This window comes from Archocentrus centrarchus, chromosome 21 (genome assembly GCF_007364275.1).
Source record: "Archocentrus centrarchus isolate MPI-CPG fArcCen1 chromosome 21, fArcCen1, whole genome shotgun sequence".
NCBI lineage: Eukaryota > Metazoa > Chordata > Actinopteri > Cichliformes > Cichlidae > Archocentrus > Archocentrus centrarchus.
In genome coordinates, this window is record NC_044366.1 from 6,535,154 (window position 1) to 6,562,398 (window position 27,245).

General features: G+C 40.5%; 1 protein-coding gene across 1 annotated transcript in view; it reads right to left on the reverse strand.

Annotated features, from left to right (window-relative positions):
- Nucleotides 1–958: 958 nt before the first annotated feature.
- Nucleotides 959–27,245, reverse strand: part of tmeff2a (transmembrane protein with EGF-like and two follistatin-like domains 2a) — a 140,686-nt gene continuing 114,399 nt past the window's right edge. Inside the window, exons 6-10 of the mRNA XM_030758562.1 lie at nt 18,637–18,785; nt 14,146–14,202; nt 13,873–13,999; nt 3,107–3,265; nt 959–1,127 (exon numbers count right to left, since the gene is read on the reverse strand). Coding sequence (XP_030614422.1) covers nt 1,031–1,127; nt 3,107–3,265; nt 13,873–13,999; nt 14,146–14,202; nt 18,637–18,785 — 589 coding nt within the window. The 3' untranslated portion in view covers nt 959–1,030. The remainder of the gene's footprint in view (nt 1,128–3,106; nt 3,266–13,872; nt 14,000–14,145; nt 14,203–18,636; nt 18,786–27,245) is intronic.

Consider the following 27,245-nt stretch of genomic DNA (forward strand, 5'->3'; position numbering starts at 1 on the left):
CTTCATGTTGGTGCAGTGGTTCAGACATCTAATCAGGATGCCACCAGGGTGTGTCACCTCGGGGAATTTTTCCAGGCATTACCAACTGTAAGGAGACCTTGGAGAAAATTTTAGACCTCATATGGCCTGGAAGTGCTTCACAATCCCCAGGAGTGACAGGAAAACACTGAGGAAAATGGATGGATGGTGATACAGATCATGATTATGAAACTAATGAACAAACAAAGGCCGACACAGAACATGTTACATTTCGTGATATAAATTATTTATTTACATTTACAGAAAAATTACCCCATCAAGACAACGTAGTAATAACTATTGGAAATAGAACCCAAGATACAGTAGCTGACGTCATCGTCACAACCGAACAGAGAGCTCTATAATAACATTGTGCCCTCTGTCAAAGGTCTCCTATAACACAAGGTGCAAGGCATCACGTGTAGCCCCAAAAACCCCCCACCCCCCTCCCAGGCTGAACACACACACCTCATTTAAAGCCCGTTACCCCGCTTTGCACTACCCCGATTTGCTTTGTACCCCTCATCTACAAAGAACAGACACCGGCTAGCCTGCCTCTAAGTGCACACATCTAATACACATTCACACACACACACACGCACACACATTCAGTATCCTCCGCACCCCCCCTCCCAAGTCCTCACAGTTCTTTTTTTTTTTTTTTTCAGAAAAAACCTTCAGAAAAAGGTGCAAGGAGACACACGGGCAACTGGGGGGGGGGGGGGGGGGGGGGGGTTGGCTGTAGTGGTGACTGATGACAACATTATCCCAATGTGTGATCATCACCCCTCACTTGTGTGCCAGCTCTGTCTTTGTGTTGCCACCATCCTCCATGGACATTCTTTGAGCTCATACTGGGAGAGAGGGTGAAGAGTGATGGGAAGCAGATGCTAATTTTCAGGGTTGGCCTACTGGGGGGGGGGGGGGGGGGGGGGGGGGGGGGGAAGGGGGGCATCTAACGCCACAGCGCTCCGTAACATGGAGGGAGGGGCTCTGTCTGGTGCGTCTGGGCTCAGATAAGTCGGGTGGAGGCGCGCATGGTATTCTCTGAACTGAAGTGGACATTGTTCTGCTTCTGCCGGTTGATCCTGTTGGTCCGTGGGCACTTCCTGAAACACAAAATCAGGAAGAAAATTAATTACTGTTTTAATATTAATCTAATAACTGAGACTTTAAAAGGAGAACACACGGATGCCAGATTGCTGCTATAATACATGCAGATCATATTTACTGGTATTTACTGCAGCCATAGGTCGCTCTCTGACCGATTGGTGAGTGATTATTGGAAGAGGCGATTGCAATCAGGAGGAGGGTTTTGATGCAGCAACCTCTTAGCGACCACTTTCACTTGTCTCTGGGCTTGTGTTCCTGAGGCCTAACACAGATGCAGACCACGTCCACCTCCAAGTGGGAAAAGGTACTCGCTGACAATTTGCCACACCATATGACAAAAACTGCTCAGGAAAGGCTTGGGGAATGCAACAAAGATTTCAGGGCATTGGCACGCCTTCCAAGCATCCCAGATCCGGCTGCCAGAAGAAGACCAATCTATGGAGGGACGACCCAGAGATCCCGCAGTATCCAAATGATCCGTGGCCAACGTTCCAGTGCCAGACAGCACAAAGCACTCCCAGTGGCCTTGAGTGCCTCGCCATAATATCCAGGTGGTTTTAACATTCTAGCCGATGGGTGTGTGTTGACTGTGAGGTGAAAAAAAAAAAAACTGCTGCAAAATTCAGTACAAAAACCTGTCGCTGTGAGAAGGAAGGATGCAGCTGAAGACAAATCAGCTGATCGGCTGTGTGAGACTTTTGCAGCAGGAAAAATGAGAGGCCAGTTTGTAGAGAGGCAGTAAATCTACCAGGCTGAAATTATTAACAAAGTAAACAAACAGGAAATAAGTGTTTTAAATAGTGCTGAATGTGTAGGAAATTACCAATATATTCATCTTTTAAAAATAAAAATCCATATTTTCTCCGCAAATATTTGCATCTTTGGTAGGAACCAGAGAGCTCGGGCTACACAAAAAAAGTTTCACTTATAAAAGCCTTGTTTGTTCTCTTCTTTTTATAAGACAGAAGTAATGAAGAAAAATGGTGAAAACATGGTATTTTGTGGGGACGTCCTTTTGAACAGACCTTTACCAAGATGCCACAAAATCTCCTGCACAAGAGGCAAAGCATAGAGATGACCTTTTCCACCCCCCCCACCCCGTTTGTCCTTTAGCTGAATGGCAAATCTTTACAATAAACAGAAATCACATAAAACTCCAGCAACATTCATGAAATGCAATAAATGTCGTACAAGTTCGATCTGTGGAGCAAGGCACTAACCGCTGAAATGCTCGTCCATGTCGATTCATTTCTTCTGACTCCACAAGTGAGAGCAACGTGCTATAAAGTCGACGTCTACGAGGTTTTTTCCAAGTATGTTTTTGTGTAAAATGGATATCGCTGAGCTGCAGGACACATTAGTGTTTCTGTAGCTGTATTTTGAGTTATAAATTCTCTTTTTGCTTCTTTATCTTCTCTCCTTACCCTCTCACCCGGCTCCGCTTTCTCATTCCGCCCCTCCTCTTCCTCCCTCCTTTGCTCGGAGGAGCAGTTTTGTCTCGGTCAAAACTCTTTTAAAATCTTTTATTAAATGTCATAAATTGCTTAGGTCAGCCGGAGGCAGACAAGCTGCAGGCTATATATGAATGTGTGTGTTTGTGGCTATGTGTGTGGGTGGGTTTTTATGGTGAATACAAAATGCTTATGTTAAAACACAAGTGTCTGTGTGTGTGTGTGTGTGTGCTAGCTTACACAGATATCTGTGTGTTTCTGTGCTTGCATGCACACCTGCAGGTTTTCAAATGCGTGTGTGTGTGTGAGTGTGTGTGTGTGTGTGTCCTAGGAGAATGTGGCAGTACTTTCTCTGTGTGCTTAAAACCTAGGTGACCTTTCAGCTGTTACCTCCACGCTCAGGAGCCTGTGACTCCCAGATACACACAACATGGAAAACATTGCCCCCAGGCTCATTAGTAGGCTGTGTTTGTTTGTGTGTGTGTGTGTGTGTGTGTGTGTGTGTCTGTTCGAGCATGACTCACCTGGTAATGCAGAGCACCACCACACAGATGATGACCACCTGGAGTGCTCCGATGATAGAGGCGATGAGGACATAGTGCAGTTTGCCGGAGCCTGGCACCACATAGAGGACGTTGTACTCCTTTATGTCACAATGGGGGCCCCTGAAACCCGAGTGACAGCTGAGATCACGCACACACACACACACACACACACACACACACACCCGAGTGGGGGGAAAAAAAGAGAGAAAGTGAGTCATTTCTGTGCACGGAGTGACAGGTTCATTATTTTTGCATTTCTAATTGAAACGTCAGTAACTGTTTGATAAAGACATTGTGGTGGAACACTGCATTTTTGTGACAGTGTGGTGACTGTACTTTTTCGTTCAGATGAACATGACTGATGGGACTTGCACTGGAAAATGGTTAGAGGGAGAGTGTGTGTGTGTGAGAGAGAGTATGTTCACATCAAGTGGCTAAAAATGCATAATTTTCTCTTTGTTCTGGGCCTGTGGCCATACTAATGCCTGCATTATAGATAATGTGTTAAGCTATGACTGTGTCCTTACAGAATATACACATGTAGCTGCTGTAGCTACACTGAAGGCTACCAGATGGAAACTACAAGTGCGATTGGTCAGCTTGGGTTCCTTGTGTTTTCTCCTACAAGCATCTGATATCAGGAGATTAATAGTGAAGACACTCAGGAAATAATGGAATGTAAGAACAGTTACTGCGAGGACTATAATTAAAGTATGATGCAGTCCGGTCATGATACATCCATCTTGTGTTGCGGTGCTGCTATCAGTGTGTGAAATCAAACACTGAACGATTAATCAAACCTTTCGCTGTGGTGGAGCTGTCACTGACACCTTAGGACAAAAATAAATTCCACATTTTTGGCATCCAAAAAAACAGCTTCTCGGGAAATGGTGTTCAGGATGGATAACGGTATTAAACACGTATGCCAGGGGTGTCAAACTCGTTTTAGCTCATCTCAGGTGGGACGGACCACTTGAGCCACATCTTGAGAAAATCCACATATCATCTTAAAAAACAAACTAAAATTTGTCCCTTTTTAAATGTAAATAAGCACATAAATACATACATTTAATAAAATATTCATTCACAAATGTAAGAAAATAGAACAATTAGAAAGAACACCTGCTGATACAAAGTTTAGAAATTTGCTGGCACAATTCCTTGGATTTCTCACTTTACTTTGGTGTGCCCATTTGTTAGTAAGCGTCGAGAAGAAGCTGAGGGTGCCCCCTGGTGGATAGTTAATGAACTGCATTTCCACAACTAAAAATAAAATAAAATAAAATAATATAAAGATGCAAAAACTGTTCTCAGTAGCTAAGCAGGGCTGGTGTTTGTTAGTACTTGGATGGGCTTTCACATGGGTATACTAGGTCATGTAAACTTAGGTGGCATGGAGGTTGGGTGTTTAGCACTATCTCCTCACAGTACGATGACTTCTGGTTCAAACCCCAGCCAAGAAATTTCTGTGCAGAATGGGGGTGCTCTCCCTGTGTCTCTGTGGGTCCTTGCCAGCAAGAGTGCAGCAAGTTAATGTTTGTTAAACAAGCAGAAACTTGGAAAGTTTCATCTCCGTGTCTTGATTTTATTTTGTATGCCATCCATCCATTCTCTTCCGCTTATCCGCGGCCGGGTCACGGGGGCAGGAGCCTAAGCAGAGAAGCCCAGGTTTCCCTCTCCCCAGCCACCTCCTCCAGCTCATCTGGAGGGACCCCAAGGTGTTCCCAGGCCAGCCGAGAGATATATATTATTTTGTATACCATCCATCCATCCATTCGCTTCCGCATATCCTGTTCAGGGTCGCGGGGGGGCTGGAGCCTATCCCAGCTATCATAGGGCGAGAGGCAGGGTACACCCTGAACAGGTCGCCAGCCTGTCACAGGGCCTATTTTGTATACGTTGTCCTTAAATGATTATGCTTTCATAGACAATCAGTGTATTTTTAGAATACTAAGCTTATTTTTAAGTACCATATTCATGAAAACATGCACAACTGATGTGCAGTTTACAACAGATATCATTTATACTAATCTTTTCCAATTATTTAACGTGCAGGTGTGTCTGTCCCTGACTCCCAAATATTGCTTTGTACCCACAGCTTTATACTCATACTTGAATGTTCTATGAAGAATGCTATTAAACTGATGATGATGATGATGATGATGATGATGATGATGATGATGATGATGATGATGATGATGAAGCCCTCAGACTGGGATGAAATTAACAGTTTGGACAACCACTCTCAAGTCACTAACAACTTTCTTCCATTCGCAGTATTCCCCTGGTCCAAAATACTGTGAAACCAATAAATAAATAAAAATGACAGCCTTCTCTAGTGGGCCAGATGTTTGGCTGGATGGTTCTGGCCCACTGGTTGTATGGTTGACACCTTTGCGTTCATTTCTACGCTACCTGTTGACATCTGAAAAAACAAAAAAACCCAGAAACAAACAAACAAATAAACATATAACAGCCTCATAACAACGAGCCAACTCATCTTATTGAACCCGTTGTTCTCAACTGCAACAGTTCCAACAAATTTAATGCAACAGAAATGAAGAACTGAGTTGCATGCCTGGTAACATTGTTGCCTTTGTGTAACAGATTTAGCCTGATCCCCATCTGGAGTTAAAAGGTTTAACAAAAATATGCCAACATTTTGTATTAAGAGGTATTCTTTTATGGATACAATCACCTCTTCGCGGGAGACTGCTCTCACAACATAATATTACAGGTTTTACCAGCTTGGTGTGGACCTTGAGTGGGAAAGCACACACAAACCCACAGATAAAAAGACTAATGGAGATGATCTTTATCCTCAGAGACGAGCTAAAACAGTCCCCCTTTTAATCTCGCCTTCTCCTCCATCTCTTCTTTACCTGCTTTCCCTGTCTCTGGGGAGGTTGTTACCCACCAACACCTGCACATCCTTGTTTGGCACAAAAACACACACGCTACCACACAGTCTGCTTCACATTCCCCATCCCTTCGACCTGACAGTGCACGAGATGAATACTGCAACCTTGTTCTGTTTGGGGGTTGTGCTCGGTTTCCACAGTCATGTACACACAGACACACACAGAGTCACAAACATGCACCGCTCCCACAGAGACCACTGCGCTTTCCTTCACATTAGGATACAGCCTTTGTCTCCTACCACCATCAGGGGGCAGCAGAGACCCTCAGCACGAACTGGCTGCTCAGCATGCACAGAGACCGTCTGGGACGATCGAGGTTAGAGAGAAAGTAGAGAGATAGAGTGAGCGAGAGACACCAAGACCTCCTGGCTGCTACACTATCAGGCTGTAAAAGATGGCAGACCTGAGCAGCACCCATGTATACTTGCTCTGTGTGTGGGTGGTGGGTTTTAATATCATTCCCCAGTGTGCCTTTTTTTGTAAATGCATATTTGTGCTGCCTGTGTTAAGTGTGTTCTGTGTGCCTGTATGAATATGCGATCTACACCTGTGTGGCCAGTTCTCAGTTGGTGTAGCCGTGTGTAAAATAGGGGCGTAAGGATGCACAAAATTCACGGTTTGGAATGAACTTTGTTTTTATAGTGACAGCTGAGAACATGTTCTGTACTAAAGTAAAAGTATCAAAAATTAAAATGTTCTAAAGTTTGCAATTGGCCATAATTCTTATTTTAAGTGCTGAGGCACCTAAATGCTGCATGCTGTCTATGAGAGAATAATCTGAGCTGTTGTCTCTTAACGTACAAGTTAAACCAAATAATAGTTAAAATCCTAACAAAGAAGACGAATGCAGAGTAGACTCATAATTAAAACAGATAAACAAAGTGTCATTTTAGCTTAAAAAAATGCACTGATGTGAAAAATCTCATCATCTGACTTTATTCACGTTCTTCATTTGTTTCTTTCTTCTGTGACAGTAAAATCATAGACTGTATATACAAGATGGATATGATTAGAAACAAGTTAGCTGGCTTGGTTAGCAAATAAATAATGAATACATGGAATTTAACTCGCAGAAAAATAAATAAATACATAAATAAAACTGCTGCACAAACGCCCTGTCTGGGTTGTTAGTTAAGTTAGATGACCGCATTAGTAATTCTTCCAAAGCCACCAGCACCGCAACATTTTTGAAGTCTAGTTCAGTGACGGTAACTCGCTGTGGTGACCGTGAGCAAAGCGCTAGCAGCTACAGCCACCATGTGTTGGATCCTAACTGTGACCACCTTTAAGATTACAGAATTTTAACTCTATGTTAAACAAGTTATTTGGTGAAAACAGGAATTTGCTATACAAACCAGAGCCTTTTTAAAAAAAAATCCAGGTTGTAAATATTTGACAGTTTAATAAGCGAGTCCACAGGGATTACTCGCCTTTGGAGCCAGCATCAAGTGGCCGTTTGAGAAACAGCCTTTTTTTTGGCAACTTTATATTGGTTTTATTTTTGGCCCTGAAGGTTGGGATTTGAGTAAAACCTCTTATGGGATATGTCATTATCTCTTGCTAACCAAACACTTTCAGTGCTTAACCTTAAGGCTACAAATAACAATTATTCTCACTCGGCTTTCTGCTTTAGTGATGGTGCTCTATTTTTTGGGTTTTGGAACAGTGGTGAACTTTCCCAGGAGTGGCTTGAATATCAAAATTACTCTAAGAGCACATTGACGACTCATCCAGGAGGTCACAAAAGAACCCAGAAGAACATCTAAAGAACCGCAGGTCACACGTGCCTCAGTTAAGACTGATGTTCACGATTCAACAATAAGAAAGAGACTGTAGAAAAATGCCATTCATGGCAGAGTTCCAGGGCGAAGAAAGAACACAAAGGCTTGACTCACATTTGCCAAAAAAACATCTTAATGACACCCAAAACTTTTGGGAAAATATTCTGTGGACCGACGAGACAAAAGTTGAACTTTTTCGAAGGCTTGAGTCCCGTTACATCTGGTAAAAAAACTAACAGCATTTCATCAAAAGACACTCAATCTTACTCATGCAGGCACAGTATAGCAGGATTGTTGGTTTGTGTAGCCATGCTTTGTTTCTGTCATTTTTTTTTCCTTATACATTTATTTTTTTATGTTGTTTTATCTTTTTTTTTTTTTTTTTAAAGTGCAGGAGTTGATGAATCATTGTGGTTTAATTGCTTGTTCTCTGTCCTCGCTATCCCATTTTTTTCCCCTCTTCTCTCTCAGCCTGTCAACTCTGGCATCACGAGGACACCTGTATATGTATGGGAAAAATAACACAAATAAATAAAATAATAGGACAAACATTAACAAGAGGAGCCTATAGAGAATATGTAGAGCTCATCTTGGAAGAGTAAATATGTCTGGCACAACAGTGCATCCAGACTGCAATTCTGGTTGCAATATCTGCCAGACATGACAGGCTAGAGAAAGGGAAAAAAAAAAAAAAGAACATTATACCAACAGACAGACATGGTGGTAGTAGTGTGATGGTCTGGGGCTGCTTTGCTGCTTCAGGACATGAATGACTGGCTGTAATTGATGGAACCAAGAATTCTGCTCTCTACAAGAAAATCCTGAAGGAGAATGTCTGACAATCAATCTGTGCCCTGAAGCTCAGGCAAAGCTTAGGTTATGCAGCAGGACAGCGATCCAAAACACACCAGCAAGTCCAGCTCTGAATGGCTAAAAAAATGTGGCTGAATTAAATGAATTCTGTCAAATTTTTCCACAGTGATGTGAAAGACTCATGGCAGTTATTGTAAATGCCTGATTGCAGTTCTTGTTTTAGGGGGTAATTAATTTTTCATATAGGACCAAGAAGGGTTGGATAACTTTTTTCCCCTTAATAAATAAACACATCATTTAAAAACTGCATTTTGCATTTATTAGGGTTATCTTTGTCTGATATTACAATTTGTTTGGTGATTTGAGTGAATTTTAAGTGCAAAAAATATGCAAAAAACTAACAAATGAGGAAGGGGCAAATACTTTTTCAGGGTACTGTATGTGTATATGCATGAAATGTTTCTACTTGTTAATTGTGACATTCTTTTCCAAACTTAAAAGGCTCAAATGTGGCAAAAACCTTTAAATAATGTATGTAATCTTTTTTACAAAGATATGAATTTATTTGACTGAGATGGCAGCATCTGTCACTTCGCTGCCGCTTTGTAGATTTTATCAACAAAAAAATGAATTCCATACTTCCAGCAAATGTGCAGTAATAACAGGAAAAAGGCTTTTAGCACAAATAAATGATTTAAATTGATCACTTTTAAATCAGGATCATAAATGAACATGGATGAAGCAGGAAAGCCGATAAATCCATCTGCATTTATCTATGATTGAATATGAGAGTTTCTCAAAGTATCAACAGCTGCTTCAAGTTTCTGCTTCAGTTCATGAATCCCCTGCAGCCATCCGAAGGCAATGGCACAGATATGTTGATACATCTGCAGTTTATGATTAGAGCACAGCAACACCAGAACACTGAGCTATTATGCACACTTGTGTGAGGCTGCTACAAAGTAACCACACATCTCTAAACCACTGATGTAGTCTACATGATATGCAGCTTTATAGCACATACCCAAAGCTCCTGGATTTCTGTATACCTGCTTAAAATGCCCCAGGATATGTCCTCCTTTTTCCTTTACTTTTTTTGGGTACATTTTGTCACAAAGAAAAGAGGCAGGTTTACACATGCACTGTAGTGCTCTGATCAAAGTTTAGGCCACTGAGAACAGTCTGTGTGGATACCAACCACAACTATACGATTCCACCCTGAGATGGAAAAGTTATGAACTTATTATGCTTAAAACACTGTCACAACTCAGGTCAATTCAATTCAAATCAAATGTATTTATATAGCACCAATTCACAGCAACAGTCACCTCAAGGTGCTTTATATTGTAAGGTAAAGACCCTACAATATTAGAATGCAACCCCAACAGCCCCCTATGAATCTAGCATGTCCTGGGTGTGCCTTAGGAGACTCTTCCCAGTAGGACCTGAAACACCTCATCTAGGAAGATGCCTGAAGCATCTCAACAGGCTCCTTTCATTGTGGAGGAGTAGAAGCTCTACTCTTCACCCCAACAGACTGGAACAGCTTCCACATCACTGATGGCTGAACCAATCCATCTGTCAATCACCTGCTCCATTCTCCCTTTATTCATGAACACGACCCCAAGATATTTGTATTCCTCTGCCTAGGGAAGCAACTCTTTGCCAACTGGTAGTGGGCATGCCACCCTTATCTGACGAAAAACCATGGCCTCAGATGATGCTAATTCTTATCCCAGATGCTTCATACTTGGCTGCAAAATGCCCAGTGCAAATTGGAGGTCATGGCTTAAACAAACAAGATCCTGAGACCACCGTACCTGACACCTTCCACCTCTTGGCTGAACTTAGAAATTCTGTCCATGCTGCAGTACATGGCAATCAAATGTCTTTGACTTTTTGTTGCAGTGGTGCAGTGGTTAGCATTGTTGCCTCTCAATAAGAGCCTTCCTGGTTTGAAACTGCAGGAACCTTCTCCAGGCTGGCTGAGTTCTCTCCAGGTATTCTGTCTTTCTCCTACAGTCCAAAGACATGTATGCTAGTCTATAATAGGTGATTCTAAATTGGCTATCAATGTGAATTTGAGCATGACTGGTGACCCGTCCAGGGCCATCCTGTGGCAGCCGCAATAGGTCCCTGCCTTCTGCAAGCCTGAACTGGATAACCAGTTCAGAAAAATTAGCAGATGTATGAATATCTCACAACATACCATAGTTTTGTGACAGAACGTCCACTTGAGTCATTTTGCCCTTACTGACTAGTGTGTAACTACATGCAACAATATAAATGAACAGAAACATGATACTGGAATTGACTACTAGGCAAATTGTTATTTAAAAATCTGATATGTGTGATGGTCATTTTTTTTTTTTTCATCATTCAAACCATCATTAGACTATAAAAAACTGAATAGTTCATGTGACTGTTTCTAATCTAAAACTGCATTTGTCACTTGTTTGTACCACCACCTTGTAGGATGTAATGCACCTCAACCCTCTTAAGATGGTAGCAATGCACTCAGAAGCTGTTTGCAGACCAGCTCATTAAAGAACAACATAGAAGACCCAGACGCAGGGCCAGTAATATCAGAATGTCCCAACTGGTTCCTCTTTAGTGCTATCCACAACAGCAGCATGCACCCCAATGATAGAAACATTTGAAATTAAACAGTGAAAGTCCATTACTGTATGCAAATAAGAGTATAGGTAATTTATGGCCTGCTATTGTATACTTTCACTCCAGTAAATTGCTATAGAATATGTTAGATCTCAACAGCTGTCAAATCATTAGAGCTATTGAAAGAGTAGAAATTGTATTCTAGATTGTATTCTCATTTGGTGGTGTTTATGGGGTGTGTGCATGGCTGAGAGGGAGGATTCCCACTACAATAAAATAGACTACACTACTGGCTCCACATACAGTACATCAAACTGGTCTGTTGGGGCTTATCATTCTGGTTATGATCAGATACTGGATTGCAGCATCTTATCAATAAAACTTCCTTTTCTACTCTCTCTTTTAGCAAAAGTTAAATGTATTATAAAGCAACAATGGCTGTGTTACATTTTACAATATGTAAGCATTTATGACATGAGCTACAGTAGAATTAAAACTCAAATAGCATCATGTCAAGACATTTACAATTAATTTTTTATTGTTAGTTTCTGCCATCATTATACCAATTCAGTAAAACCAATAAAACCCACACCATCTGCACTTTTGTGGCGGTGCGGGTTTAGGCTGTGCCTCTCTGCACCAAGCACACAACAATATGAATTCCCAGAGAAGTGGCTTTGGAGCTGTTAAGCTGTTCAGGGTTTTTCATAAATGGAGGCTATTTTGCTGCCCCTCAACCCATTTTCATTGTGAGCCAAAGAAAAATCACTGGCACTGTAATGAAATTATTTTTCCAAAGTGTTTTATTAATTGGGTTTCATTTACTCACGCTAAGTAACCAGGATATTTAGAGAGCCCAAGGGCATGATTTCCAATACTGTCAATTCTCAGTCCATTTTTGCTTATCACATGATCAAGAATAAAAGCACTGATTTCTGTCCAGTGAGGTAAACCAGACCCACTGCCTTTAATATAAGTGGCTCACTCATCCTCAGGAGTGCACCTCCCCAAAGGCCCACTGTAAGCTGAGAAGAATCCCTGTGTGTCTGTGAATAGCACAGCTGGAGCCGAAGACAAAAGCTGACACTTTTTTTTTTTCACTTTAATCAAAACACCCTCTGATATGTATATATTCCCCTTCATGCAGCCTTTTACTGTGTGCTGGTTAGAGCTGTAAACCGCAGCAGAAGGTGTGATTGCAGATGGCACAAAGTCTGTGCATCTAAGACCTTAAGCCCTGCGCACTGCAAAATAAGACCCTAGATCATAAAGCATGGGGATGGAAACACCAGCATCCTCATTAAGCAGCAGGAAACCCAACATGTGATTAATCTGAAGCGGTGCAACATATTTGACTGGTCAACAGCCCGGCCTACCATTACAGCAGGAGGGAGCTTAAACACTTCTCGCTCTCAGCACACTGGCTTATATTCTTTCAAGATAAACAAGCCTGATTAAAAAATAAATTTGCTCCAGCACTTGCCAAGCAATTGCTAAATTTTACAGCTGATTAGCCGTCTTACATTACACACTTTCTGTCAGTGTCTGCAGATCACAGAGAGAGAGAGGAACAACAAATGTGTGGTAAAAACGACCGAACCAGCCTGAGTCATCTTGCTTCATGTGGGGTTTGTTTATATCCATTCTACAGTCAGAGTGCAAACATAATGAATACAGTTTTTCCTTGATTGCTAAGCAGGAACTGGGCAATGCACTGCCCAGAAACAGTTAATATAAATATAAAATTGTTGATGGGAAGCTTTTTAAAATCCATTTCTCTCATTATGAATAATTGTCAATACTATGTGGAATCCAGTGTATTTTGCTAAAAGTGTATCATATTTAGGAATCAGCGGTGGGCTACGTTGCTGTTTAGTCAGAATGTCAGACCTTGTGTTCAAACACTGAGGCACTAAATGTAACATTGTGTCTTTGCTTAAGCCGCAGACCACATAGCATGACTGTACGCCTGATTCAAAAGTCATCAGTTCATTTGCTGAGTCTCACAACATACCGCCAACACGGGCTCCCTCCTCTAGCTAGCTCAGAAGGCTGTCATCATCCATAATCAATAATAACTAGAGTATCCAGATTATATGGGAAACATCTAGTGGTCACATGAAGTAAGTCTCTGATGGCAAATGTCACGAGAAGCCAGCAGCCAGTGCCTGATGGTTCTGTGACAGAAGCCGACTATACTTGACGCGCCTGTTTAACTAAAGAGCGCTCACAAATGAAAGCATACAAGTAAACACAAAATTAAAGAGGGAGTCTTGACAAATGTTAAGTTTGAAAGGTTTGACAAGAGATGATAGAGATGCATGTGAATGAGACATTAAACAGTCTTAATCTGACAGCTCCCTTGTGCAATGTCTGTACTGTAGCATTAATGAAATTCCCAGAAGTGAGAATGCATCTGTGAAACGGACCATCTCCTGCAGTGTGTTCCGTGTTAGAAAGGAGGAGCATAAAAGATCTCCTGATTTAATTCTCTTGACACTGCTCATGTGTGAAAACATGTATTATCACTTTGCAATATCACTGTCATTTTCCTGTTTTCCCTCTTCCTACGAGACTCAGCCCTGTGTGTGTGTGTTTATGTGTGCATGTGTACCTGCAGGAGGGCTGAGCCAGGACGCTGGGGAACTGACACTCTCCGTGGACACAATAGTTTTTATAGCGATCTGGACAGGGGATGGACAGGCCACGGGCCAGTCCGTTCCTGGGCTCCTCTTTCTCCCCTACAAGGTAAACAAACACACAAAATCCATAACTGTATTGCCGGCCCAAAGGAAGATATGAATAATAACAAGGGAGAGATTCTAGTTAATCTTTAAATGACAGCACATATTATGTGCTAATCTGCCACCATGATGGAAGCACTCACCTGTGGGGTCGGTTCGTGCGAAGTGTCCATCGCCGCCTTTGTTCCCAATTATGTCATCTGGAAAGGCCAAAGACACATTAAAGCTGATCTCAGGTCACTACAACCTCTCCTACAGCTCCATCATGGGTTACTCATTCGAAGTGATGCTATTGCAGGTAAAAAGGGTTGAATGTGAATTATCATCTCAACAAAGGGTTCATGTGCTGTGTGTGCCTGTGTGCTTAATGCGTATAAATGTGAGCCATTCTCTTCAAGCCAGAAACCGCTGCCCCTAATGTATTACACTGAACAAAGGGCAGAATGGAGCAGAGTCGGGTGGAAAAGATCAGAGGGAATAATGCATTTTTGCTCACCCCATTGACGCTGCATTGAGTTCTACTTTTCACAATGGTGAGACAAAATCACCTTCAAATCATTATCATTTTATTGCAATTGTTTTTTTTTTTTTTCAGAGGTCAGTACATTCGTTCCCTCAAACAGAGACTGAAAGTATTTTCCAGATTCATGATGCAAGAACTGTGGCAAGAAATGTGGCTGCATCTGTGACTTTGACTTCATTTCTTATTTTTGCTCTTTTATTTATTTCTTTATTCATAAAGCACCTGAGGCACAGTAAAAGAAAAGAGACAAAGAAAGATTTCAATGAGTTCAGAAGCTCAAGTCGTGTATGCGTGACATCCACTTAAGGAAAATCAAACAAAAAAACAAATTTCAAAAGTAGAAAGCGGCGAGATGCTACAAGCTCTGCAGCTGCAGTGGATACAACAACCGATTGTGTGAGCATCTGGTTAAATGTAACTGTGGTGCTAAGGTTCAACAATATCTTCGCAAGGTTATCACTGCTTTTTGTTGAGCTACTGTAGCAAGAAGCACTTACAGAAACTGTTTCCTAATAGCACGAAAGTGGAGCATAATCGGCGATCTAAGTGCCAAAATGTCACCGAGTTCTTGCTAACACGAGGTCTTCTCAGTCCCTCCATTTCATGACATTTGTTTCTCCGCACACTTTCCTCGATTGAAACAGAATCAGACAGGGTGGTCTGACCCACAAGATATAACATGGGGGAATACAGACTTCTGTTTGTTTTCCAGAGGTCGTTAGCCTTGATTGCTTTACTTCCCATTACTTCTCAAAAGACCCATTTGTCCTGCGTGTACTCAGAGCCTCTCAAATGGTCTCTTATACTAAAAAAATAAAACAACCACGGACAGATCCTAAAAGGTCCATTTCACTCCAAAATCAAAGCCTGTAGTGGAGTTTTTAGATTGTTCACATGTGAATCACCCAGTTTAGGATATTAGGCTGTAGAGATATCTGTCTTCTCCTTCATATAATGGAACTAAATGGCAATATGAAAAAATATATTTAAAAACTGAGCAACTCTTTCCAGAAATAATCATCTGGTTACTGAAAAATAAAAACAAAAAAACAGTTTATGTATGAGCTATTTTTTTTTCTACCAAACTACACCTGCCAGGTGTATCACTCTGCAAAAGGAAGCCTTCATCTACCTGTGACAGTAAATGGTGCTGCCCTCAGCTGAGCTGTAATGTGACGTAGCTGCATTCTTGTTTAGGTTGGAAATTGTAGAAAATAGCCCCTAAAATAATTCCTTCATAAAAGTGCTCACAGCAAGGTTTAATGCTCTCAGTCCAAATCATCTTAACTCTTTCATGTACAGTAGCGGAGCAGCTACTGTTAGGTCAGCGCACACAGAAAGCAGCAATAAATCTGTAATTAAAGCAGGAATGAAGTCCTCAGCACTTCATCTGTCTCCAGTGCTTCAGTCAACATCTTAGCAGAGCCTAACTGCATCTTGTGAGTGACTCAATCTGACTTAGTGGGTTTGTTGTGGGAAGTGAGCCTCTCACAGTGTGTGACAGAATTAGCTGCAACTACAGAGAAGCAAATGCTAGTAGTGGTGAACAGCCACAAAGTGTGTAGACAGACTCAGGCTGCAGTAAGTCTGTTACTGGCTGAGAATAGAGCCACAATAAAGTGGAAAGTGAGATGGACACTTATTCTCCCCAACACTTCTGCAAAGACCTCAGAGGACCAGCACCTTCTGGTCTAAGAGGTGTTAGTGCTAAACACTGAAACAGTGTGCTGCTTTAGCCTGTGAGGACAGTAAGTTTTGACTGGGCATCCCAAAGCTGCTCTATTGGATTGAGATCTGGTGACTGTGAAGGCCATTTGAGAACAATGAACTCATTTTCATATTCAAGAAACCACTTTGCGATCATCTGAGCTTTGGGATATGCTACATTATCCTGCAGGAAGCAACCATCAGAAGATTATAGACTGTGGATGATGATGATGGACATGGCCAGCAAGAATACTCAGGTAGGCTGTGACATTTAAATGATGCCCAGTTGGTACTAAGGGGCCCAAAGTGTGCCAGGAGAATATCTCCCACACCATTACACCACCATCGCCAACCTGAACCGTTGATACGAGGCAGGATGGAACCATACTTTCATGTTGTTTATGCCAAATTCTGACCCTACCATCCAAAACTTGCAGCAGAAACTGGTTGACTGAGTGGCGCTCTCCTGTGGTGTTGACTGTCATTGCGATATTGTATCACTTCCTTTTCCTCTTACAATGCACAGAGGTGTTTCGTCTAGCTTAATCTGCATAGCTCATTTAATTACAAGCTATTAGATAATGACTTATTTCATAGCATAATCTTCACGTGCTTTGTCCAAAGCACAATCTCTGTTGAACCACTTGTAAATTATTTTCGTACAAGACTGTCCTACAATTACTTAACGGTTCAATTTTAAATGTGATCATTCTATGTCTATTAATGGGCTATGTACCACAGGCCTTTAAGATGGCAGTAATTAAATCATTACTTAAAAAACCATCACTTGACCCAGCTGTCTTAGCTAATATTGGTAAGTTACAAATTATCTTATGGTCTCTGACAGTAGACTCATATCTGTGCTTTCCCTGCTAGACCTCAGTGCAGTGTTTGATACTGTTGACCATATGTTATCACAGAGATTAGAGCATGTCGTAAGTAATAAAGGTACTGTGCTGCAGTGGTTTGAATCATACCTAATAGACTCCAATTTTTTTATGTAAACAGGGAGTCTTCTTCACACACTAAGGTTAATTATGGAGTTCCACAGGGTTCTGTGCTAGGACCAATTCTATTTACATTATACAGCCTTCCCGTAGGCAGTGTTATTAGAAGGTATAGCATACATTTTCATTGCTATGCAGATGATACCCAGCTTTATCTATAGGTGAGGCCAAATTACACATCATTTAGTTAAACTGCAGGAAGACCTCGATGACCTCCAATTTCCTGCTTTTAAATTTAGATAAAACTGAGGTTATTGTACTTGGCCCTACAAATCTTAGAAACAGTGTCTAACTAGATGCTTACTGTGGATGGCATTACTTTGGCCTCCAGTAACACTGTGAGTAATCTTGGTTTCATTTTTAACCAGGATATGTCCTTCAATGCACATATTAAATGCACAAAACTTGACATTTTGAACCAAATTTAGACTGATTCTATCCTGACGTACCATTTACATAATCTTTTAGACCTCTAATCAACAGAAAATTGCTTCAAGGTTAAATATGATTTGGTTAACAGTTTAAATTTGGTTGAATTTCATATCACTGTGATAGCCTTAAAAGATGGCTTTTTGCCTTTCGCTTTTTGAAACAAAATTTAGACTGAAAGTTACATCTTCTTCAAGGCCATGACTGGCAGAGCATATTTAGCTCAGTAAACAGTATCAGTGGACATCTGGTGCTTAAGGAGGACATTATTGCTCCATTTTTCAAAGCTATAACTATATGTATATATTTTGCCACTTTGAGCACCACATGAATACCATTTAGTTCCATTATATTCAAGCAAAAGAGAGTTCTACAGCAAACAGTTTCAAACCTGGGAAAGCACTCCAGGCCAGAGAAAAAAATATGCTAATCTGATTTTAAGTTGCAAACCAAACAGACCTTGAATAACATAAAATCAAATAAAAACACATTAAAAAGAAGGATTTTTGTGTGTCTTTTTCTTCTATATGTATTGGAATTAGGACTCACTTTACAGATTAAAGCACCGAGATTAATAAAACAACTTTATCCCTGGAAATAGTGCACCAAAATAAAAGATACTACACTAAAAAAAAAAAAGGAGGATTAGCATTCTGTAAAATTATCTGTATATGTGGCAGCGGAAGCAATGAGGGGTTTTGAGGATTATCTTTCCGCGCTATTCCAAAATTTGATTGAGTGAAACTTTCTGTAATTATGAAATGTGGCTGGAACTACAGCTGAAGGGAGATACAGAATCATGCTGCCTGCGTTTAACTCCACACGATGCCTCATTTGCCTCCGTGTTTTCACTCCGACGTGATGCAAACACCTGCTCAGAAAGGCAGATTGACGGCTTCCGCTGAGTTTGTGAAAGTGTTGTTGTGCTTTTCAGACTCGGCGTGTTAGTGTGTGTTCGAGAGTCTGACCGTGGCAGTGGCCCAGGTACTTGACCTCGATGCGCTCCTGCTTCTGACAGGATGCCTCCTTCACCTGGCAGGGGTTGTCATAGGAACGACCATCAGAGGCGCACACTGGGTTGAAGCTGATGTGGGAACAGTCGATGTTGCAGACACACCTAAAGAAAAAAATATAACTTATATTACAGTGGTAAACCTTCTGATATTTTCTGTATTATCAAGGTTAAAATTTAAATCTAAAATATTAATAAAAATGAGAGGATCTTTATTCTGGAGAGACTGTTTTATGTGTTTGGCTCCAGGAGACAAATTCATTCAGGGATTAAAGGTAAGACAGAAAAAATAGAAGTACATTTGCACTCAGACAGGATGCTGGACCGTGCATAGTAATCCTGTTCAAACTGGGTTTTGGTTCATTCAATCTGACACAATAGCAAATGTATTTAACTTTTGCAAAAAAAAAAAAGAGGCCGCACCGAGGGCTTGACTGACAAATGATGTTCTCTTACAAAGGCAGGAAGCAATTAATAATGAAAGAACTGTAGATAACAAAGCAGTGCTTTTTAATGTTGCAGAGAAAACAGCACACGTGCACACACACACAAAAAAGCACATAAACACAATTCAAGCTGTCAGATGTGAAATTTATTTTAGATAAGACTGAAAATAAGCTAAACAAAAATAATAACTTAAATGCTAACACCATTATAGTTTACACTGAAACAGCATGTGAAGAAAAGTCATTGTAAACGGTGAACAGCTTTTTTATGGTTTTATAACAAGCTAAGATAACATCCTTCAACTAAACTCAGGTTTGCTGAGAAATTCAGAAAATGATTGGTTGCAGAGTCTGAAGCAACCGTCATGTTGGCGTCACAAGGTGCGACCTGCATTTCTTTAAATGGAGTAAATTAGTTAAAATGACTGATCTTTCAAATTTTAAATTGATCAGGTTTGTTTTCTCTACATAATGAATTTGTTACTTTCTTCCACTGAGCTCACGTCCCCGCTGTGTTTTTGTGGCAGACTGAAAAACATCCATTTCTCCGGGAATCAGGAGCTTACTTGAGGCTTTTAGCTCTCGCAAATTAACCAGGCAATTTGCTGGCGCGCCACAATTTTCGATTAAATTTCAGTGTGAGACGCTCTGTGTTTGTGTGTCTGTTTGTGTTCTTCTCCAGGGCTGACATCTGCATAAATGACAGTGAGAGCGAAACACCGTGCGCACCTGCATATTTGTGTGTTTGTGTGTGTATTTTGGCATTAGTGTGACCCTTAAGTCTGTGACAGGCCTGATCAGCAAAAATTACAGCCAGATTGCCTTCCCCAGACAGTTGCTGCTGAGTAGCGCTGAACGCAAGATTCTGTAATTATAAATCTGTCATTATTCTCCTGGCCTTTTCATTTTCCCCTGGTGCCAAGCTCTCGGTAAAGCACAGGCATTCAGCTGTCTTACAGCAGCATTTACATACACGCCCACATGGGCGCCCGCCAACACATAAACAGATGCCCACACACACACACATGCATGCACTCACACACACATATGCAGACACCTTCACAATCAGCCATGATGATTCGTACTGCTGACATTGATGTTGATTGAAATGCCGTGCAGCAGAGTGTGGCAGCGCTCAGCTACTGTTGTAATGATGGATCAGCAAAGTAAGAATGATGTGAAGAAAGGCTTCGTTATGCATCAGAGAGGACGCAGTTATGTTAAGGCTGCCAACATCCAAAATCCCACATGACACTGAAGGTGAGCTGCCACAACTATGAATGACCTGCCACTACTGAGGGCTGCTCAATGAGACTGTAATGCTGTGATCCCAAATGTCGTTTCTCACCAATGACAAAAAAAAGGCTTGTTTTTGCTTTCAATTAGGGGTGCAAAAATAACAGTCTGCATCTATGCATAACAGACAGAGCTGACACAAAGTCATTATGACATTCTGCAAAATTTGATATGGCTGTCAAAAAAAAAAAAAAGAAAAAAAACCCAACATAACAAAAAAATCACCCTCTGTTCACTGCTTTTGCTGATGGTGTGCATGCACCACAACCTTCTCTCGCTGGTTAGCTCGATTTTCATATATAAAAACTAAAAAGAAATGTCACACTGTAGCATGTGCTAAATTGCCTGAAATCCTGACACTGACATCTCCTGCTACAACATGAAGGCTGGCTTTATAAAATATACCAGTGGATCTCCACATGTCATTTAAGCGATAATGTGTGTGAACTGAAAGCAGCTAATGCTATTTTAAAACTCCTCTTGAGTGAAGTCAAATACTGAAGCAGTACATCGTACAGCATGCTAAAGAAGCTAGCATGCAGTTAGCGGTGTATGTGTTTTATTAATAAGTGATGAACTAATGACCTAGTTTAGTTTTTAACTTCTTTTGTTTTTCCATCACACAATGGACTATATACTTAGAGAAGACCAAGAGGAAACCTCTGAGGCGGGAAAATGAAGCAGACGCAGAAATACCAAAAACTGCCTTTTCTCACATGGCAACTTGATTTCATCACGTAGACATGACAACTAACAATTGAAAAGTGTGTGTTTCGTCCTGTCTCCCTCCCCTGACCCCAAACCGGAACCAGCAGATTTCTGCCCCTCCCTGAGCCTGGTTCTGCTGGAGGTTTCTTCCTGTTAAAAGGGAGTTTTTCCTTCCCACTGTCGCCAAGTGATTGCACTGTGGGACATATGATTGTTGGGATTTTCTCTGTATTATTGTAGGGCCATTACCTTACAATATAAAACACATTGAGGTGAGTGTTGCGATTTGGTGCTATATAAATAAAATAAAATAGAATTGAATTGGACGTCTCATGTGTGGTGTTTGGTGTATTTTGGAACATCTTTAATGCAATGAAAAATAACATATGTGTGTTTGATTTTAATAACAGCTGTTGAGTGAGTCTGTGCTCCAGGTTTGGTGAGTGAAAGTATTTTGTTTGACACTATCAGCAGGTATCTGTGTCTATGCATGCACCTTGCTAACCAAGCTTGCTAGCATTATATCTGGAGCCGAGACAGCGACGGCCATAATGCTAAAAACCAAATGGGTGAAATCACAATGTTTGTGACCATCTTTTATACGCAGTCTATAATCAAGACAATTAAGAGTCACGTGCCAATGTATTAAGGTGGATCCAGATTTTACAAACAGGACTCTTGAGTTATCAAGCTCAGATTTTCTGCATAGCGAGTTACCGCCAGAGGCAAGAGAGGAAAAAATAATTTTTGTCATTTGCGTTAACCTTTAAAAATTATACAGCACAGACTTTAATTTTGCAAAAGCTGCCCTAAAGACAAGATTAGGCTTACAATTATAGTGGCTGCATTATCATAAGAAGTATCTAAATGGGAACAGTTTCAGCATGAAAGGAAGCAGCAAGACTAAGAATCAAAGCACAATCTTCACAGCTTCTGAGCCAAAAGGAAGTTTCCACATATCCAGCATTTACAGAACATAGGCTTAACAACATACTCATATACATGCGAACATACACAACGCCAATCTCCGATCATAGGAGAGCTTTCCGAGTGTTGTCCATCCCGAGAGGCCGCAGTTGGTCGGTGGCTGATATCTGGGCTCCATACATTTTTAATGAGGCCTCTCACTTTCTCCACAATAGGCACTATACTGCCAGACTGCAGTGCGTCAACACATCCTTGTGCTAACCCGCAGACAGGCGTGCACAAAAACTCATATACATAAACAAGACAGCTCTCACTTTGTGACAATCCTTGTTTTCCCCATTTCTCTTTCACACACACCAAACCATCCTTCACACATTCTGCTTAGAGATACAGAGGGGTAAAGAAGTGTTAAATGAAAGGTAGCAGAGTGTGTGCAAATGTGTGAACTATACCCGAGCCTGTGCACAAAGTGTGTGAGAGAGTACTTTCCTAGCAGGATGTGTAGTATTGATTAGTTTCTGGCAATTTCCCTCCCATCAAAGCCTCCCCACCTCCAGACTGTCTGCGGGCTCCCAACTGAAAAGGCCACTTTACACACATTTCAACACTTACAGCAGCTGAGGACAACACATCCACTGACTGCCTCATGTTGTGTACAAATCCTTAGCAGCTAACCTCACTGCAACTGAACACAGCATTGATTTTCATAATCCTTAGCCTCAAATTTCACTGTAATCCTTTAAAAAACTGAGCGTGAGAGGCAAATAGACCGAGAGAAGGAGATGTGGAGACAAAGGGAGAAAAAACAGTAATGTTACAGTGCAAAGGAAAAGGGGGAAAAAAAAAGAACAGAAAATATACAATAAAACCCAACAAACACAAACACTAAAAATATATTGCAGTACTCTGGGGCACTAAAGGTCACAAGTCCAGTAATGACTCATGGATTACTAGACAGGCATACTGGGCACAGGCAAACAACTTCTACAGGCGTTGGATCAAAAACAAATTGAAGAGAAAAGATTGTCACAAAGCAGAAGAAGCTATTTACAGACATAAACACATTCATTATCCAGGTGGATGAGATGTGTTATCTTCATGAGATGTACTCGCAGACTGCGCTTGTCAGAGCAGAGCTGGATAACACACCTATTTCCACAGGGGGCAAAACATGCCTGCATGAAAAAAAGCAAAACTACAGATTGATAAATGACAACACTGTTGTGTCACTAAATTGATCTCTGGGCTGTAAGTCACTGTTAACATTTAATGTAAGAAAGGAAATCCGAATGTCCATCAAGAGATGCAAAATGACCACAAAGGGATGCAAAACAACGAAAAATATGAAAAAGACTACAAAAGTTATACAATGCTTATAAAGGGATGTAAAATAACCACAAAAAGGGTCTCCAAAAAGATGGAAGCCAACATCAAAAACACACGATCTACAAAAATACTATAAGTGGAAATAAAACAACCATAAATAGGCTCAAACCCTACACAAAGAGATGCAAAACTATGACAAAGGGACAAATGAACTGTACAAACATCCCTATAAACCACACCTGGACACTGTACAGCCCCCGGGCCACATTTGGCCCTTTGGTTGTCCCTGACAGGCCCAAATAAATATACAAATAACTATACACCATGCAATTTGTCCCACTCCAGCTATCAAACAGTCTTTAATAAACTCTTCATCAGAGAGTGGCTTAGTTTTTTCTTTCTTTCTTGCTTTTTTGATTTCGTGGGAAATCACAGTACAATGCTACACTGCTATTTTTATTATAATTTGTTTTTAAATTTATGTACACGCGTGCAAGCGAATGCAGCTTCACTTTAAATGCTTTGGATCAGACGTTTATGAGAGATGTGAGTTTTCTCAGTACGAAAGCTCACAAAAAAAAGAAGACTGATGCAAAATGTAGAGTTTTTAACAGGGCATGCACTTCTAAGTATTTCTTTACTGAAGTCAGAGGTAAAGCAGTGTGCTTGTGGAAAGCCGATTGCTGTTTTTAAGGATTACAATTTGAATTGCCATCACGAGACTAAACATGCAGAGGAATACAATGAATACAGCTGAATCTTTGCTAGCAAAGCTACAAAAGAAACTAGGACTTTTTACCAAGCTTTACAAATCCAAGGATGGAGCAGTGAAAACCAGCTTTGGGATTTCCCACAAAAAACAGCAACCTATTCTCTTATGGAGAGCTTATCAAAGAGTGTTTGGTGGACTCTGCCCTGAGGAAAAATGAAACATTTGAGAATATGTTTCCACGTAAACCGCAACAAGATGGATCAAGGATATTGCATTAAATCTGGAGTTTTAGAACGTGAGCTATTTTAGACTTTTTCCTTCTTGGCTCTGGACGACAGCTGTGATGTCCACAACACAGCCCAGTTACTCATCTTTGTACGTGGGGTGATGAAAGAGCTGGGGCTGAAATGGGACAAACTGGCAGGTGTTCCAACCGATGGCTAATGTTCAACTTTTATAGTGAATGCAAGATAATATGACCAAACATAACCCAGCACTGAAACCGGTATTTTGTATTAAATTATACATCAGAAAGTGTTGTGTAAGTCAGTGCTAAAAATTAATCACGCGCTTGATGTTATAATTAATATAGTTAACTTTATCAGGGACAAACTGCTTTATCAGTGCAACAAACTGTCTGTGATTCAGACACTTTGTTGCACTTTTGGAGGAGCATGCCTCTGAACATGGTGATATGGTCTACCACACAGCTGTCAGGTGGGTCAGCCTTGGCAAAGTGCTAAAAAAGGTACGAAGAACAACAAGAACATTCCAGAGCTCTCAGATGCAGAATGAAAGGCAGATCTTGCATTTGCTGTTGATGCAACCGTCCTTCCTATTCCACCTCAGACATTGAACCTGACTTTAATGCACCTTTTCGAGCCCAAAACAGACTAGATGTCTTTAATTGAACAAGAAAAAAGAACTGAAACTGGAGATGCAGTAGTTTAACTAGAAGCAAAATAGCAATTTTTATAAAGTCAAAAGTCTTTGAAACTTTGCAAAAACATGCACATTTTGTTTGTTGGGAATGTTGATAAATTAGTGATAAAATGTTGGTGTTTTTACTATGCCTATTTGACATTTTCATTGCCTAATTGTAACATCAACTCTTACCAGTACCACTTTATAAAGAGATGAAACTAATATTGAACAGAATTGAGTTCAGCTTATTGATGCAGCCCTCCACAACACTCCCAGTTTCTCATGTGGCCCCTTCAAAGTATTAATTGCCCATTCTGCTATAAACAGATGTAAATAATCAAAAAAAACCTCCAAGATGAGATGCAAAGCAGTGACAAAGGTATAAACAAAGTCTGTGAAAAGTCAGTAAATTACAATAACTGGATGTAAAATATAGACTCAAAAAGTCTAAAAACAAATAAAAAAAAAAACACAAAAACTCAAAACTTCTACAAAGAAGTGCAACACAACTTCAAAGACATACCATAACACAAAAGGTACACCTACAACAACCTACAAGATCACTATAACTGCAAGTCAAATCACCAAAAACAGACTCAGAAATTCAACTACGAGATGAGACTAAGAGATGACAAGTGACAAAGGGACAAAAAAGCCTACGAAAAGTTACATAAAATACTATAAATAGATGTAAATGATAAAAAAAACAGACTAAAAAACTACAAAGAGATGCAAAATACCTACAGACAAAAGAACTATAAACTGTTACAAAATGTTAACAAAAAAAAAAAAACCCTCAAAACTTCTGCAATGGGATGCAAATCAACTACAAAAGTACTCAAAATATGCACAAAGAGATACACTATAAAAACTATAAAAAGGTCACAGAATTAATACAAAAAGACAAGAAATGACAAAAAAGAAACTTAAAACACTCCAGAGATCCACAAAAGCACTTCAAAGGAATGTGAAACAAATAGAATAATAAAATGAGTACAAAGAAAAGCAACCACAGAGAGATGTGAAATGACCATATCGAAAAGCAGAAGAATGATAAAGAAAAGCAGAGCTCTGGTTTCCGATGCAGGAGGTGTGGTTTGCTCTCCACAGAATGGGTTTCAACGAAGAGATGAGAACTGGCTTTTAAAAACCCCTCTCAGGACCTCTAACCCCAGTGTTCATGCAGCGAGTGTCCCTCGCTATGACCGGCTCACTAGCTGCTCCTCCTCTTCCTTAATTCTATCAACACCGATGGGTGTTACTGATGGGTTTGAAAGCATGGATTTTTTTCAGGGTAATTACAGTTTTGCACCACAAATGGATCTAAATGGGTTTTTTGTGACACTCTATTGATCCCTCATGGGCAAATTTGTCTTTTTTTTGCCTGCTGTCTGCCTCCAGAATACAGATATGGAGTAAGAATACCAAGGCTCGTTGATACAGCAGGAACAAGTGCAATAAAGTTTACCCAAAAGAGGTTCTTGCAAACTACAGAGAAAGACTAAGCACTTTTTCCTTTTCTTTTCTGAATCAATGAAGAGAAGGAGATTGATTTATGAAGACAGATTTATGGCAAATCAATGTTGCCTTTATTGATTCCTGCAGAAAAATTTGTTCCCTGCATTTAACCCATAGTAAGTAAGAGCAGTAGGCAGCCACTATGTGGCAACCACGGACACTTTGCATAAGCGAATGCCTTGATCAAGGGCACTTTTAACCTAGCATGTTTTGGTGAGTCAGAAATGATAACAAAAAAAATCAAACGGACTTCGCTTGGACAGGAAAAGAGCTGAAATAGTTTTTATTTTATCCCCACCAAGCTGTTCAACTAAAGTCAAAGCATCATTTTTAACCACATTATGAAAATAACCCTTCATTATGTGTGTAACAGGCATGTGTGTATTCTTTGACACTGTCAGAATGTATAAAAATAATAATCAGGTTTGAAAACAACACAAACATGAACATGCAAATAGCAAACTGATGAATTCTTTCTCAGCGAGGCAACTGAATGCTGTCATCACCATCAGCGACTGCAAATGTCTTGAGATTTCTTTGCACTTTGAGGAATAAAGCTTTTTTTTTTTTGAAGGTGCTTCTAGAATACGTTTCACCATCTCGTCTCGTTCTGGACCTCTGAATTGCTGCACACATTTCAGATCCTTTTCCATCGGCGTTTCACATAAATTTAGATTTTTGCTGGCTGACTCCGTGGTGGCTGTAACC